General features: G+C 36.6%; 1 protein-coding gene across 1 annotated transcript in view; it reads left to right on the top strand.

Annotated features, from left to right (window-relative positions):
* Positions 1–9646, top strand: part of LOC136247116 (NACHT, LRR and PYD domains-containing protein 3-like) — a 21741-nt gene extending 12095 nt beyond the window's left edge. Inside the window, exons 3-5 of the mRNA XM_066038742.1 lie at positions 357–407; positions 2493–2679; positions 6778–9646. Coding sequence (XP_065894814.1) covers positions 357–407; positions 2493–2679; positions 6778–9526 — 2987 coding nt within the window. The 3' untranslated portion in view covers positions 9527–9646. The remainder of the gene's footprint in view (positions 1–356; positions 408–2492; positions 2680–6777) is intronic.
* Positions 9647–16706: the final 7060 nt, after the last annotated feature.

Below are 16706 nucleotides of genomic sequence, written 5' to 3' on the forward strand. Positions count from 1 at the left end.
AATAGCCAAGTATGCGGACTTGATTTTTGCACAGTTTAGACATTGCTTAAGCCCATCGTGTGCCTTATAGCATAATGTAGTGTGTACAATGCACAAATCATAGCCCTCCTTTCTGTGTTGTTAGTGGCGTAGCCAGACTTTTTGCCATGCCCAGGTACTAGCCATTCGGCCATGCAACACTTACACCCATACACATGTCCATGATATTAATATTTAAAGCATTGCACAGTTGTATCCAGACTTACGCAACGGATGTATATACCATATTTTACTGCATAACACATGCATTTGATAATGCTCATACCATGTACATCACTAAGATTGTGTGTGAGTAAGTGTCTTATAATTTCATATAGTGAAACCATCTGCAAACAAGAAAAGGGAGATTTCTGAATCTGACAGCTCTGGTATGTGCTGATTTTAAATGCATAAATTACATAAATATACTGTTATGCCACTGGCACGAGTGCATATTAGAGTGCCTGTAACTAGCTATCTATCTCCTTTAAAGCCAAAGTGGAGCAGACGGTAACACCAATGTACATTCATCCTTGTGCCTTAAAAGTTTCCAGTGGCAATGCAATCCGATCTAGTGTTGCCATACCTCCAAGTGATATTGTAAAGAAACAAGGACTAAACAAGCTGCATGTCACACAGTGTCGATGATAATAAACTGGTATTGATAATTCATTCCGTTTTGTGTTTGTGTTTCAGTGGTTCATTTTGTTCCATGTGGAGGCCTGGTCTGAGTGTAACCATCATGGTTATCAATACTATACAGAGACTTGTGCAGTTATTTCTCTAAACTTTCTGTTCATGTATGTATGGTTTTAGGTTAATAGAGTTAGGAAGGCAGATTTCGTAATTGCTTGGCTGTCCACAAAATTTTCATCCTCTAACATTAACGATTATCAGGAGTAATTACCTCTATGCGTTCTAATACGTAACCTCAGTGAAAAATGAGTGATCCTTGAAGATAAGACCATGAAAATTCTTAAAACTGTCGATTCGCAAAAATGACATACCCCAAAAATTTGTACATAATTATACAATATCGGTTTGTTGAATACTCTCTCCTTTATACTCTCTCCTCTCTCCTATAATACATCAGACCACCTCATTGATGGGGCTATTCACTAGCAGAATTTTCGTGCATGAAATTTCAATGTGTTTCTATGAAATATTAAAAATTCATACATTTGATGCATATTTAATGGACAGATTATTTCCATGAATGTACAATGAAACTTGTATGAAACAATGCTTTGTGTATGAAACGTAATGTTTCATGCACTTGTACCTATGAAAAGCGTATGAATTGTCAGTGACATCAACTACACGGCTCATGGACGAAAAGTCTAGCAGTGTTTAGTTGTGAACAGCTTGCGAAAAAGGGTTTTCCACACATATCCAATTCTATGAACTTCAAAGGCCATAACTTAATGTTCAACAAACATTAACTCGGCGTTCACTAAACTATGTTGGCGCACACCACTGACCAAATGTCAAGTCAATAGCCATTTCCAATCTGAAGTTATGAGTTGTCAAAGTTGGTAAATTGGGTGTGTGTAGAAGATCCCTTTTTGCAAACCCAGTCGCATTTTATCCTGTAGGGCCCTAATAGTTAGGGTTTGTAAATGAACTAGAAAGTACAAATATACTAAAATCAGTCCCAACAAGTACAGTAAACTGTCAATGTATTTGACTAGCTCCCTTACTAAGTAATCGTAATTATCTTTATGGTTGGTTTCTTTTGCTAGTTTTGTTAATCCATTTACAGCCACTACTGCCATATGGTGGCATTGCATCATAACTCACCCACAGAATAATATTTTGTATTGCTATAAACTGTATTATATGTAAATGAATAATCATTAATCTCGGGGTGGGGGGGTCGTTTCATATCAAAATGCACTAGTTATAAAATGGACATGGCAATAGGGGTGTCCCTAGAATTACATGTAGAATGCTTTACATGCTGGAAGTGCTTTGTACTACTATCAACATAAATTTTGGTCTCCTCAACTCTAAAACCTTTCTGCCTCCTATGAAATAACATAGTTGAGCTCATTAGTTTATAGCAAGCATTTAGCCAAGTAGTTTTGTGGTTAGCATGACATGGTTCAGCAATTTGGCTTATGGTCGCTGAGAATTTGGCTGTTATTGGGTTTGTAAACTACTTTATTCAAAATTCTTTTGATGTGGTAAAAAAGAATGTGTATAATTAACAAATTGACTTTGATGTTGGTAGCAAATTGACAGTTTTACCACTCCACTTTATTTTGCTGGGGAAATCTCTGATATTTATTTTCCACTTTGTTAAAAATTACATAGTTGGTATATTATAAAGCAACCCTTGACAAGCACAACAAAGATAACTTATTTTTACACTGAACTGTATATCTAGTTAGAAGTATTGATAAACCTTACTTCAGGAAATACAAGCTTTTGCCTTTCATATAATCCTGTAGTAATATTGTATTATATTTCAGGTTCTACACTAACAGACTCACTGGATATCACTATGCTAGAAGGCATAGCATTTTACAGGCACATAAATTTGTTTGAAGATGAACAAGATTGCTCTTGTGTCTTAGAAGATCTTGAACAGCATAATCTTTTGGCGAAACATGTGATAACAAAACTCAAGTGTAATCCAAATAAGAAACTTAAGAATAGGTTGGTGTAAATGCTACAATACATTGTTTGTTTCTCAATGTTTGTTTTGACATCTTTGCTGCAAGAATTTTATTTCAAACTATGTGAGCAAATTTGACAAAACCAGGCTTCCACACACATCCGATTCCTTGACTATAGTCATGACCTGCCAGCATGCTATTGACCTGAAATTGTCACAGAATGCTTTCATACCATTGCAACATCACTGGTCAAAACGTGAAGATGATAGCATATTCCTATGTTGAGTTATGATCTCTCAAAGTCATAAAACTGGATGTGTGTGGAGCCTGGTGGTTTTGTCAAATTCGGTCACATATATTGACATAATAATTATAATCTAAAACCATTTATTTATTACCTTGGAAATAGCTAGGTTGTGGTAGATACTATCAAGCGGTATGGTAGTACCGTTTAAGTAGGAATTGCCCCCAAAAAATTTGTACGCCATCTAAAATTCTGGTTTTGAAGATCATCCTAGAGACATCTTACATGATGAAAATCACCTTTACGAGTTAGTACTAGTCCATATAATGTATAATACAGCGTTAAATATGACAAAATACTTACAGGTAGCCAGATATAGAATTTTAAAAAGATCACAAAAACTGGAATTTTAGTCTCACTACCTCACTTCCTGCCTGACCACAGTCACAAGGCAAGAGGCCAAACAATGCAGCATACAGCCACCATTTTATGCCACAACAACAAACTCACCAGTGGGATATGCCTTTTGGGGTTCTGATGAGTGTAGGCCTTCTGCTCCTTGTTTTTCTCTTCAATCAGGCTTCTTGTCTTCTTCATCCAACAAAACCATACCGAGGCATTAATTTTCCGTATCAACACTTTCTTTCAGCAGCATTTTAGATGCCACACAATTATTTCAGAGCTGGATTTCAGAAGTGCTTCAGTCCTGGCTCTACTATAAGAGGTATGCTAGCTAGATATCTGCAACTTCGTGATTGAGATCCCTAGGTTTGCGACCACACCCATAAATAAAGATCTAGGTGTTGAATAATAGCAAGACCATACCTCTTAACAATCTAGCCATTTACCATTTACTTAATAGTAAACAAGTTGACCTCACTCCAGAGGAGGTAGGACATGATGTCACAGTAATTGCGTGATGTATGCATACTGTACATTTTAGCATAGGGTATAGTTCTGAAATAAATTCAGCGCTAAACTGTGAAGTTTAGCGCTGAATTTATTGTCAGAAATGGTAATTCACTAGTGTAGAAATCGTTTCATGTGTTGAGAATCATTAAGCTCCAGCAATTTTAGAATGAATTTTGCAATAGAGCATTATTTAGAATAAATCCTGATCTTATTTTCAGGTACCTGTGTTATTGTTTGCTGTATTCTTAGTCAATAGTAAATGAAATTGACTTCGACATGTACTATGATGCAAGTAGCTAGTACGTTAGTTTTCATCACATAATTGTGATTGGAATTCAATTACATTATGCAAAAGGCATACGCATTATGACATCGTGTCCTATCCCACTTCTTATTGGTCTAGCTAGCTGCACACCTCTTCGCTCCCTTCATTATGGAAATTGTCTGTATTTTTCATAGTAACTACTTTGATTACAGAGGTGCTTTTCGAACAGTTCTTGATTTGTAATACTGTGTAACGAGTTGAACATAGCTAACAACGAAGCATAATGGATACTTCACTTTTCAGACGATAATTGGTAGCTGGGGCACGCAGCGCAATTTCTATCTTTTGATGCGGTATGCATGGGTTCACCAGTCATAATAATATTATTGTCAAAAAAGTTACAAAAATTTGGAATTTTCAACTAGAGTAGGGACCATAGCACATCGATAAAAAGCACTGAAACAAGCTGGAGTAGTTCATGATATTAACTCACAGTAAAACAATAAGAAGTGTTATATCCCTACTGTGTTCTACCAAAGTTAGCTGTGCTACAACAAACAACTAAACAAACTAGTATTTATACTAATTTAAAAATGAAGTAGGGATTTATGCAATAAAATGCAGTGAAACAATAGATGAATGATGGTATTACAGCATAGCTCGGTAGGAAAGTCCCTACTGAGCTATGCTGTAAGTTAGCTATAACAATTGTTTTGTTTATTGCCAAAGTAGGGACTTTCACACGGAGCTATGCTGTAATACCATCATTCATCTCTTGTTTCACTACTTTTTGTTACATAGATTCCGACTTCAGTTTTAAATTAATAATTTTTAAAAATACTAGTACTAATTCATAACATGGGATTGGAAGCTCCACTTGTCTGCCGGCACTCATTTTGTTCTTGAAGCAATTAGTTTGGCAATTGCATCATAAACACCACTTGAGTTAATTGCTATCTTGTTGCTACCCTCACAGTGATTGGTCAACATGCTAGAAGCTGTGAATGTTATCTGCATGAAGCCAAGATTTGTGACTGCTACACTGCGCCACTTTAGAATTACTTTTAATTAGCTTCAGCATGTTGTCAAGAGTCTGCTTAGAAATACCTGAAATGGGTACACAAACTGTGTGACTTTGCACCCGGCTATCACTGGACTAGCTGTGAAGGTGTTAAGTTGTACTTTAGCATGACACAAATTTAAACCTTTTGGAAATGTCTAGACTTAAATACAATGCTACTACAGTACTACTCAAACACAACTTCACACATGAGTGTTGAAACAACCTGTGCTATTGAATACAAAAAATGCATGTAATAATCAAATGTATGCATACTAAAGAAAATTGTTCATTACACTTCACACGTGAATGCACTTAGTACACGTGTGTAGATTTTCTAACATGTGTGTTGGGATATCATCTGCAACACATACACGCAGCTTGACCTTGTGTACATGCAAGATGCATGTGAAAGCTCTGCCTAATGGGTGATGTATGTAGTCTGTATAGCACACGTGTAGTTAATGTAACTTTACAAGCATGATTTAAAATTAAATTAAAATGTAGCTGCATGTGTATGCATAAACGCCAGCATGAAACGTTGTGCCATGGGCAACCAGCTACTTATGCTGTGTTCAATCACCGTAGATATGACCATTGTTGCCAGTGGACACTAGCCCTAGCCACAGCTAAATAAATTTTACCATGGATGGAGAACATGTACAACTAACCTTGGACAGCGGTGTCATGTATCTGTGTTGATTGGTTTCAAAATTTTTCATTTCCAGTGCACATAGCATTAGGATCTTCAAGCATTAACTAATAGAGGCACGTAAAGTTGTGGTCTTCGCATGCATGTAGTAGCAGTGTGTTAGTATTTTACAAGTATGGATGTTTGAAGTGCATGTGTGGTGGTGCTCAGTACGATGCGTTGTTGCACTACATTGTGTGAAGTTGTATTTGAGCAGTACTGTATTTGAAAATTTCATTTTGTGGACTTCACAGTATTACTGTACGTTGCATTCTGTAGACCTAGACAGCCATGCTGGTACTTAATTCCAATAACAGTTGTAGGTGACAGACAGTCAAAATTCTCTGCTTCTTTTATCCCACATCTCACTGTGGTCTGCTCTTGGATTCAATACCTTGGGTGGGTTACAATTCATATTTTGAGAATCATGCCAGAGGTGTGACAGCTGAGAAGTATGGATGATGTGGCTTCCATGGTAGGGTTACTTACTGTAATGTAGCAGTCCCTCACTGCATACTTAATACTTAAATGAATAAAAAACTGAAAATTTTAAATGGGATTGCTGAAAAAAAGCCATGAAACAAGAAGGAGTGCTGGGGTGGTAATGTAATCCACAAATCCCTATTCTGTCTCTTGATAGATTTTTGTTACTTGCTCCATCATATTGAGACAAGTCAAAATAGGAATTTGCAGTTTACATTACCACCCCATCAATCCCTTCTTGTTTCATGGCTTTTTTCAGCAATCCCTATTCCCCATTTAAATTTTAAATTTTTTTATTCATCTAGTTTGTGTACTTTTTTTATTAATCCAGTAATGGTATTGATAATGATGATTGTTGTACATAGAGCAATTTACATTAGTATCTTTAATAGTTGTCAAGTTCAGTATAATCTTTGCTGTTATCAAACACACTTGACTGCATTATTAGAGTATTTACATGATTGCTCTTGGTTTTCTTCACAGGTTGGTGATAGAAGAGATTGTCAAGATTTTGACTCCTCATAACTTTGCTCTAGTTTGTTCCTTATTTTACTCAAAACCTTGTTACACAGACTTTGTGGACAGCATTATTGAACGGTTGGCTATATTTCAATGCACTGATGTAATTGTAAATGAAAACTTTAGACTTGACATCCTCCTTGGCTTACTTTATAAACAAATTTTTTTCTCTGATGAGGAGTGCGAAAAAATTGAATGCCACATGATGTTTAATATCATTAGCAAAAAGGAAGCTTTCATTGATGTGCTAAAAGCAAAGCCTGTTAATGGATACTATGACTTCCAAACATTTATGGACTGTTTAAATAGAGATAGAGCGCTGAATGAACTTGAAATTAAAATAATTGAAAAGAAACGAAATCTCCAAAAGATCATTGTTGCATATTGCATGGCATTCAGTAGTAATCGTGGCTCATCATATTTCAGTGGAAATCTTGTTCGACTATGTAAATCTCCTTCCAAATCTTTTATGACAGATTTGCTATCTGATTTTGTTCCAGACCAAAAATGTGTTCTTGATCAGTACTACCGATACTTAAAGAATAGGTATCTCTCACTTCCTGAAGTTTCATTACATGGTTGGCATGACAGCAATATAAACACAAAGAAATTTACTGATATTACCATTATCAAGTCAATACAGAAGGGAGAGAAAGACCCACAGAGCACCAGTACAGTTGCACTTTTGAACCGTGAAGTAGAATACAGCATTCATAAATGTAAATCATATGATGAAATTTTTAAATTTGACAACAACGAGGATGGCAAACTATTAATTTTGATACAAGGAAATGCAGGAACTGGTAAGACCACATTTGCTCAGAATGTTTGTAAGAAGTGGAGTACTGGTGATATGCTTGATGACTATTCTTTTGTTGTACTGATTTGTTTACGTGATCAAAAGCCTGGTGCTATTAATGAACCGAAAGATCTGTTTATTAACGTCGGTAAAACAGCAAGTGACATTCACACAGAGCTATCATCACACCCTACTAAGAGGGTACTCTTCTGGCTAGAAGGATGGGACGAACTACATGATGGTTACAAGGTGCAATCTGTATTCACACAGCTTCTCACTGGGGAAGTGTTTCCACAAGCAGTGGTTGTAGTGTCGACCAGACCACTTGCTACTGCCAGTTTACATAGCCTTAAATTTGTACGGAAATTTAATTTGGTGGGTTTTGACAAATCTCAAATCGAAAAGTGTGCTCATGATTATTTTTTTAACTACTATCATGATCATACTGGCCTTGACTTAACTTTCTCAAAATTTATGGACCAGTTAGAGAGCGTTCATGCTTTGGCACAATTAGCTGAAGTTCCATTGAACCTTGCCATAATACTGAAACTATTTGTTCACAATAAAACATTACCAACTACATTAACTAGCGTGTACACTAACATTGTTTTAGTCATTTTACAACATCACAAGAACAGAAATTACAAAGACAGAAAAGCTATCACAAGTTTGGATGATGTACACATGCCATCTACAATGACAATGATTTTGCGTGGTTTAGAAAAACATGCTTATGATACTTTCTTATCACAAAAACCATTCACTTTTGAAGATATTTCAGTGTACATATCTGGTCCTTTAGACGAGAAAGAGTTTGATGGTATGGGGTTCTTTCAAATAATAGAGCAGAAATCAATGACAGGTGAATCAAATAGCTACCTTTATCGTTACAGAGTTATTCAAGAATATCTTGCAGCAGTTTACTTGACTAGACTAGAATTGGAGGATCAAAAACAAGAGTTGATATCCATATTTGGGGAAGCCAATTATGAAATGGTTTGGATATTTTATGCTGGAATTACAGGAATGACTAGAATACACATTAAATTTGTACTTCCAAAGTTGGTTTTACCATCACATTCTAATGTAAAACTACCCGTATGTACACGTAGAGATGTACTCAGAACATGGATGCAGTGTCATAGTCACTTTATGGATATGACTAGGAATACTGAATTTAGTATAGATTTTTTATTGACTCAGATGTTGTGTTGTTATGAGGCTAAAAATCCTGAAGCTTGTAAAGTCATTGTAGATTACTATTACCCCAATAACATCTGCCGAATTGAGATTCCACCAAACCGTGCTACACCATATTTACTCTTGGCTGTTTCATACTTCATAGCACATTCCGGTAAGAAGTGGTCACTACGATGTGTTTCTGCCATACCATCTGGTGTTGAATTGTTGTGTAAATTTATGAATGATCCGAAACGATCTGTTTTAAGTGATGACACAAGTGGCTTGTGGGTATGGTGTTTTGTAGTGAAGACATCTGACATAGATGCTTACATTAAAGCCATCAAATCACAGCCGTCTCTACAGTGGATACATTTACTAAATGGAAGTCATTTAGGTGATAATTGCACAGCAAAACTTTGTGAATGTTTAAAGATTGACTGTAATATAATTAGGATAGTGCTAGAAAATTGTGGCATTGGAAGTATTGGGCTAAGATCTATTGCTTATTTGCTCAAGGTCAACAGAAAAATTTTGCACCTTGATATACGGAAAAACAGCTTTTCGTTAGATGATGTCATCAACTTTCTATTCATAATCAAAGACAAAACGCTCTTAGAGTACCTGCTTGTTGACAAAGAATACTCAAAGAATGCACAAGTTAGGACTATTTTACAAGATATCAACCTGAGGAGAAGACAGCAGGGACTTGAGATGAAAGTTGAAGATCGCTAATTAATATTTTTAAGTTTTAAAAATTGACATGTGTGTCTGCCTACATACATTTATGTGTGAAATTTTAACACCTCAACTGTTGTGTATTTATTTTCTAAAAGCTATATTATACTAATTTGTTATTGGTGCACTAATACTTAGCATATAATAAAAACTCTATATTTTGTACAGTGGGATCTCCATTTATCCAAACACATGTGTACTAGTTCAATCACAAAAGTGTTCAGATAAGTGAGCCAATGAAGCCCATTCATTATATACGGAGCTGTATCAAATACTCTAATAGAACATACACCTGTTGACAAAATAATAGAACAGTCACCGCTAATCAGGTAGTTGAGGTCCTACTGTACTAAATTCAGTGTACATGTGTATGCTGTCAAAACTAATATATCATCATCTTGAAAATCAAAAGCTAAAAATTAATTATGATCTTCGAGATGATAAACAAAGAGCATGGACAAAAAGTCAAAGTCAATGCTCCCTGTTTACTGTTTATGACTACACTTGATACAGGCACATCACAAAATACAGAAGTTTAAGGTTTGGAGGAATGGATTTTATGCAGTCATTGCATTACAGAAATGGTCAACTGCGTGTACACAGAGACTGTACCCCACCCTATATCCATACCATATATGTGCCATTGTCAGCAGATTTGATTTTTCACCCAGGACACAAAGCTACAAGGATAAACTAATTCCACAATCAAAATCAGCTAGACTTGAGTGGTCTGGTTTTGTTGGCAGCTTTTCCCAAGATCTTTCACTCATAACAAATTCATTTCCACTCCCTCCATATTAAGTACCTCTAAAATAATTACTATTGTATTTTAGGTTATGAAAAATTAATCTGACAAATTAATCTTTTGTTTTGAGGCTGGTTAGTGTTTTGGCAAACAATGTAAATCACATGATCTCTTAAAGAGAGTACTAATTATACTGCGACCCTTAAAATATTGCATAAGCAGTAAAGGTGTAGTAGCTTCAGGGAGGGAAATTCATTTTGTTTCTAATGCTATTTAATGCAGCATTAAATGATCTGACTTAGCCCCTGCACCTGTCAAGATCAAGATACTATGATAAATACTCTGCAACTCTGAAACAATATTTTATTTTGTTTTTCAACCTGCCGGGTCACTGTTAGTGGACAAATGGTCCATGAAATGTATATTTAATTTGGTATGGCCCTGGTTTTGGCTTGATTTCTCTTTCTAACTACTTTGGAAACATTCCAGTTTTACAGTTAAGCTGTATTTTATAGGTGCCTTTTGTTCAGTGTCATGTTTTATTCATAACATTGAAACTTGTCAGATACAGTAGGTAACTAATACCTTGATTACAGACCAAAATTGCATCCAAAAAGTATCTCAAATATGGAATTCTCAAAATTTTCCTATGTAGGGAAGCATTCTCCTAGACACTCCTAGAGTAATTGCATTATATTAGGACTGAGCCTTACCACTTTCACTTTACTTTCACCCCTGCAGTGCCAAGCTATCATGAAGAAAAGGTGAGGTGGGTTTTTGGGTGATATGTTTGGGCAAGAACCCAAATTCTACTACCTTTACACAAATTTCATTGCTTAATCAATTTTTATATTTTCAGAGTAGTAGCAATAATAATAACAGTTTAGCAATAATAATAATAATTAAATTATAATAATTTCATAATAGCAATAATAATAATTATAGCAATCATGAAATTAATTTTATGATTGTTAACTGCAAAAGTTTTCCCTCTGCCATTATATAATACGCATATACAAATTACAACTATTTTAGTGAAGTTTTTCTCCACAGGTTGGCTATTGAAAAGATTGTAAAGAGATTTTGACTCTTCATAACTTTGCTTTATTTTGTTCCTTATTTTACTCAAAACCTTGGTACACAGACTTAGTATACAGCATTATTGCACTCTTGGCTGTATTTCAATGCATGTGAACTTTAAGCTTGAAATCTTCTTTGATTAATGTTGTTAGCATAAACTTTTCTCAGCTGGAGAATGTGGTAAAATTGAACACCACAAGGTGTTTACCATTTCTAACAAGAAGGAAGCTTTTATTGATGTAATGAAAGCAAAGCCTGTCGATGAATATCTTTGGTTTCAGTTGTTTATGAATTGTTTAAGTAAGGATAGTGCTCTGCATGAACTTGAGGTGAGAGTATTTGAAAAGAAGTGTGATCTCCACTGTTGCATACCGTTTAACATCCAGTAATACTCCTGGCTTGTCACATTCATTAAATCTCCTTCTAAATATTCTGTCAGATTTTCTGTCTGATTCTGTTTCAGACCAACACTGTTTTCTTGATCAGTACTATACCAATACCTAAAGAATAGGTATCTCTCACTTCCTGAAGTTTCATTACTACGGTGCATGGCATGACAGCAATATAAATACAAAGAAATTCACTTACATTACCTCAATTCAGAAGGGAGGAGAGGCCACAGACGCAATTTTGAACCATGAAGTGGAATACAGTGTTCATAAGTGTAAATCGTATGATGAAATATTTAAATTTTACAACAATACTATTGATTAATTTGATTTTGATAGAAGGAAATGCAGGAACTGGCAAGACCACATTTGCCTTAAATGTTTACTAGAAATGGAATTCTGGTGGCTTGTTTGGTGACTATTCTTTTGTTGTACTGATTTTTTCACGTGATCAAAATCCTGGTGCTATTAATGAACCAAAATATTTATTTGCGAATGTTGGTAAAACAGCAAGTGATATTCACACTGAGCTGTCAGCACACCCATAGGCAGAAAGGTGGGGAGGGGGGGGGGTTAGGGGGCTGAAGCCCCCCTCGCTCTGCTGAGGAGGAGCCTAGCCCACCCTCAGAATGATATCATGCCAAAATTATCCTTCTTGGAGTGGGGCTGAAAACAATGATAAAGATCGATATACTCTAATAGAACGGCCTTCATAAATACGTGATCCTAAAAGTAGCTTACAAACAAAAAAAGTTGCCTACAGTGGGAATCAAACCAGGTACCTCTTACTTAAGAGTAGTGGTGTGTTACCACCAGCGTTGAAACCGGGTCGGGTCATCCGGGTCATCCGGGTCATCCGGGTCATCCGGGTCACATTTTCTCCGGGTCATCCGGGTCTGACCCGGTTTACAATTTATCCGGGTCTGACCCGGATTGGATCACGTGAGAAACGAAATTGTTCGTTTGACGACGTGGAAACTTATAAACGCTATCGCGTAGCTCTTTCGTGAGCCACGCCCACTTATCGCATTACCAACATACGCTCAGCCACGCCCATTTGTTAGTAAGTGTAGTATGTAGCACGAAACTGAGGGTATCTATGGTGAGGGGTAGCTATTGTCAGTAGGTGAAGACCTTTTTTTTTTTTTTTTTTGGTCTTCAACCTACAGCTCGGCTGAAGTTGCAATATTTACTCAACACGAATCGAATGCTCAAAATGTAGACTCGTTCGCTCGCTCGAGACTAGCCGAAACACGTCTCGGCTTTAATTAATCCGGGTCACATCCGGGTCTGACCCGGATTGCTATCCGGGTCAGCAGTAGTGACCCGGTTTCAACGTTGGTTACCACTGTATCAAGTGTTTCCAGGTGGCTATAGGCTGTTTTGTACTGATTATAAATGCTATATGTTCATTAACCCTGTAGTCAACAGCTTACAAAAAAAAGTTTTTAACTGGCAAATAGGTAGTTTTGACTAAAAGTTGGTGTTTTAGTTAAATTGCTTTTAATTGGACCTATAAAATTGCTATAAATTAATTGTGGTGAACTTTGAGACATTGTAAAAGCTAAAATGACTACAGCTTCTGGAGGGCACAGCCCCCCAGACCCTCTGCTGCAAGAGACTCTATACTCCTGTCATCCCCCTCTCATATCAACTACTTCCTCCGCCACTGAGCACATCCTACTAAGAAGATACTCTTCTGGCTATAAATTTGTATGAAAATTTAATTTATTGGGTTTTGACAAATCTCAAATCAAAATGTGTGCACGTGATTACTTTTTAAACTACTATCATGATCATACTGACCTTGACTCAACTATGTCAAAGTTTGATGACCAATTTGATAGTGTCCATGAACTAGCACAATTAGCCTGAAGTTTCATTGAACCTTGCAATCATACCGAAACTTTTGTGTATAGTAAAACATTACCAACTACATTAACTAGTGTGTACACTAACATTGTGTTGGTCATTTTACAACATCACAAGAACAGAAATTACAAAGACAGAAAAGCTATCACAAGTGTGGATGACATATACATGCCACCTACTATGACAATGATATTACGTGGTAGAAAAACATGCATATGATACTCAAAGGCCCTTCACTTTTGAAGAGATTTTAGTGTACATATCTGGTTCTTTAGATGAAAAAGAGTTTGATGACATGAGCTTTTTTAAGAACAGTAATCAGTGATAGGAAAATCAAATAGTTACCTTTATCATTACAAAGTTATTCAAGAACATCTTGCAGCTGTTTATTTGACTAGGTTAGAAAAGGAAGATCAAAAACAAGAATTGATAACCATATTTGGGGAAGCCAGTTACGAAATGGTGTGGATATACACTAAGCATAAAGAATGGTCATGAAAATCATGAAATGCATTACCTTGATTGAATTGCTAAAGAAACACTTTGTTCTTGAGCTGAAGGTAATATCATGTAACAGAATACAGCATATCACAGCAATGGTTTTGACTATGAGAGCAACCTAAAAATGTACGGGTGAGAAGCATGCATGTGCACAGAGGAGGGTGGTCACACGTGATAGGACTATGATGTGAAATTACACAACCAAACACATTGTTCTAGGTGTTAAGGTTTGTTTAGCAGCTAGGAAAGCAGCGCATTGTACTGAGAGGGTTTGTAAGGGTGCTGGGATGCTCTGGTATGGATATCTTTTATAATATTAAGAGGTGTGAAGGTTGAATTAGTTCAACCCATTCTTTGAGATCATGAGATGAATGATGATGCATGACCAACCTCCTCTGGCATGTGCACAATGGAGAAAGGATCAAGTAACTCTCCATGCATGGTATACAGCTAGTATCAAGGCACACAGTAGTGTGTCGTGCGGCCCAAGAAGTCGGCGCGCCACACCGTGAGTATATTAACAGGAAGAAAGAAAACGCAATTTTCACACCTATGTAGCTCTGTGATCCCTTATCCGATTGGAACCAAATTTGCTAGAGACATGCCGCCCAATTAGAGGAGTCTACATACCAAATTTGAAGAAAATCGCTCAGGCCATTTCCGAGATACGAGCGAACAAAAGTTCGTTTTAATTTCTTCGTTTTTTTCTTCTTCATCTTCTTCATTTCGCACACTTCGCAAAATTCGCCATAAAACACGAATTCGTGTTCGGATTGGGCTGAAATTTGGCACACTTAAAGGGCTCATTAAGGCGGATCTCCGTACCAACGTTGGTTGGAATCTGATGAACATTCACGGAGTTATGACCGATTATTTGCGTACAATAAGGTCGAAGGTCTGTCACGCCTACAGGGTAAACCCCTTGGAGGAATCAGTTGAAAATTGATATGTAGATGGAGCAACCATCGTAGGAGTGCCTTTTTGTGGTTTGAAAGGAATCGGGATAAAGACCATGGAGATAAGACACAAAACCCAACCTGTGTCAAAATTACGCGATCGATTTTTATGAATAAAAAACTATTAGTTTTCGTGTCTACCAGGCAAACCGCTTAGAGCAACGAGTATGTAGCTGGAATAATCATCATAGAAAGTCCTTGCAGTAGTACAGAAGAATCGGATTACAAATCACTGAGTTATGATTCGAAAGGCAACTACGTGCAACAAATGCGAGATCAAGATACTCTAATAGAACAGTCACCCTAATCTAATCAAAAACAGCTAAGCTGTAAAAAGGTGCGGCCCCAAAAAGGCCATGGTGAAAAAAGATGTGAAATCCAAGGTGGCAGCCAAGAAATGGCTGTGATGGTAGGTTAATGGTAAAAATTTTAATAACAACAATTCAGGTGAATTTTGTGCCAAGACTAAATTCACCTGAATCGTCGTTATTAAAATTTTTACCATTAACCTACCATCACAGCCATTTCTTGGCCGCCACCTTGGATTTCACATCTTTTTTCACCATGGCCTTTTTGGGGCCGCACCTTTTTTACAGCTTAGCTGTTTTTGATTAGATTTCACTTCTTTTTGTGTTTGTATACCCCAAAGCTGGCCATAGGCCGGCTTTGGGGATTTTCTTTTCTTTACCACAGGAAGAAGAAAAGATGAAGCAGATGTTAAATACTTTAAATATTTCTGATTTTATCAGTAAATGTACAAATTATATATATATATATATATATATAATACATATATTTATTACAGAACACTCTACACGGTGGTTTCTTTATAACTGAACACTCTACAAAGTGACTTCTTCTAGCTGATATTTCTACAGGCTGATTTGTTTGTAGCTGAACTCTCTACATGATGGTTTCTTCGCAGCTGAACTCTCTACATGGTGGTTCCTTTGCAACTGAACTCTCTACAAGGTGGCTTCTTCTAGCTGATATTTCTACAGGATTTGTTTGTACTGTAGCTGAACTCTCTACATGATGGTTTCTTTGCAGCTGAACTCTCTACACTGTAACTTCTTCTAGCTGATGTCTCTACAGGGTCACTTGTTTGTAGTCGAACTCTCTACATGATGGTTTCTTTATAGCTGAACTATCTACAAGGTAACTTCTTTAGCTGATCTCTGTACTGGGTGAATTGTTTGTAGCTGAGCTCTCTACAAGTGACCTCTTCTAGCTGATCTCTCTACAGAGTGATTTGTTTGTAGCTGTGCTCTCTACAAGTGACCTCTTCTAGCTGATCTCTCTACAGAGTGATTTGTTTGTAGCTGTGCTCTCTACAAGTGACCTCTTCTAGCTGATCTCTCTACAGAGTGATTTGTTTGTAGCTGTGCTCTCTACAAGTGACCTCTTCTAGCTGATCTCTCTACAGAGTGATTTGTTTGTAGCTGAACTCTCTACAGGTGATTTCACTGCTTGAAGGTTCTTAGTTTACTGATTTGCTAAGCTGCTTTACTGTAGTTGTACCCATAGTAAAGTGTCAGTAACTTTAAGTATATGGAACATAATTATTTTACTAAGTTTTAAACTCTCAGTAAAACATCAGTGAATGCAGGTTTACTGAAAAACTAATAAAATAC

This window comes from Dysidea avara, chromosome 2, assembly GCF_963678975.1.
Source record: "Dysidea avara chromosome 2, odDysAvar1.4, whole genome shotgun sequence".
Lineage (NCBI taxonomy): Eukaryota > Metazoa > Porifera > Demospongiae > Dictyoceratida > Dysideidae > Dysidea > Dysidea avara.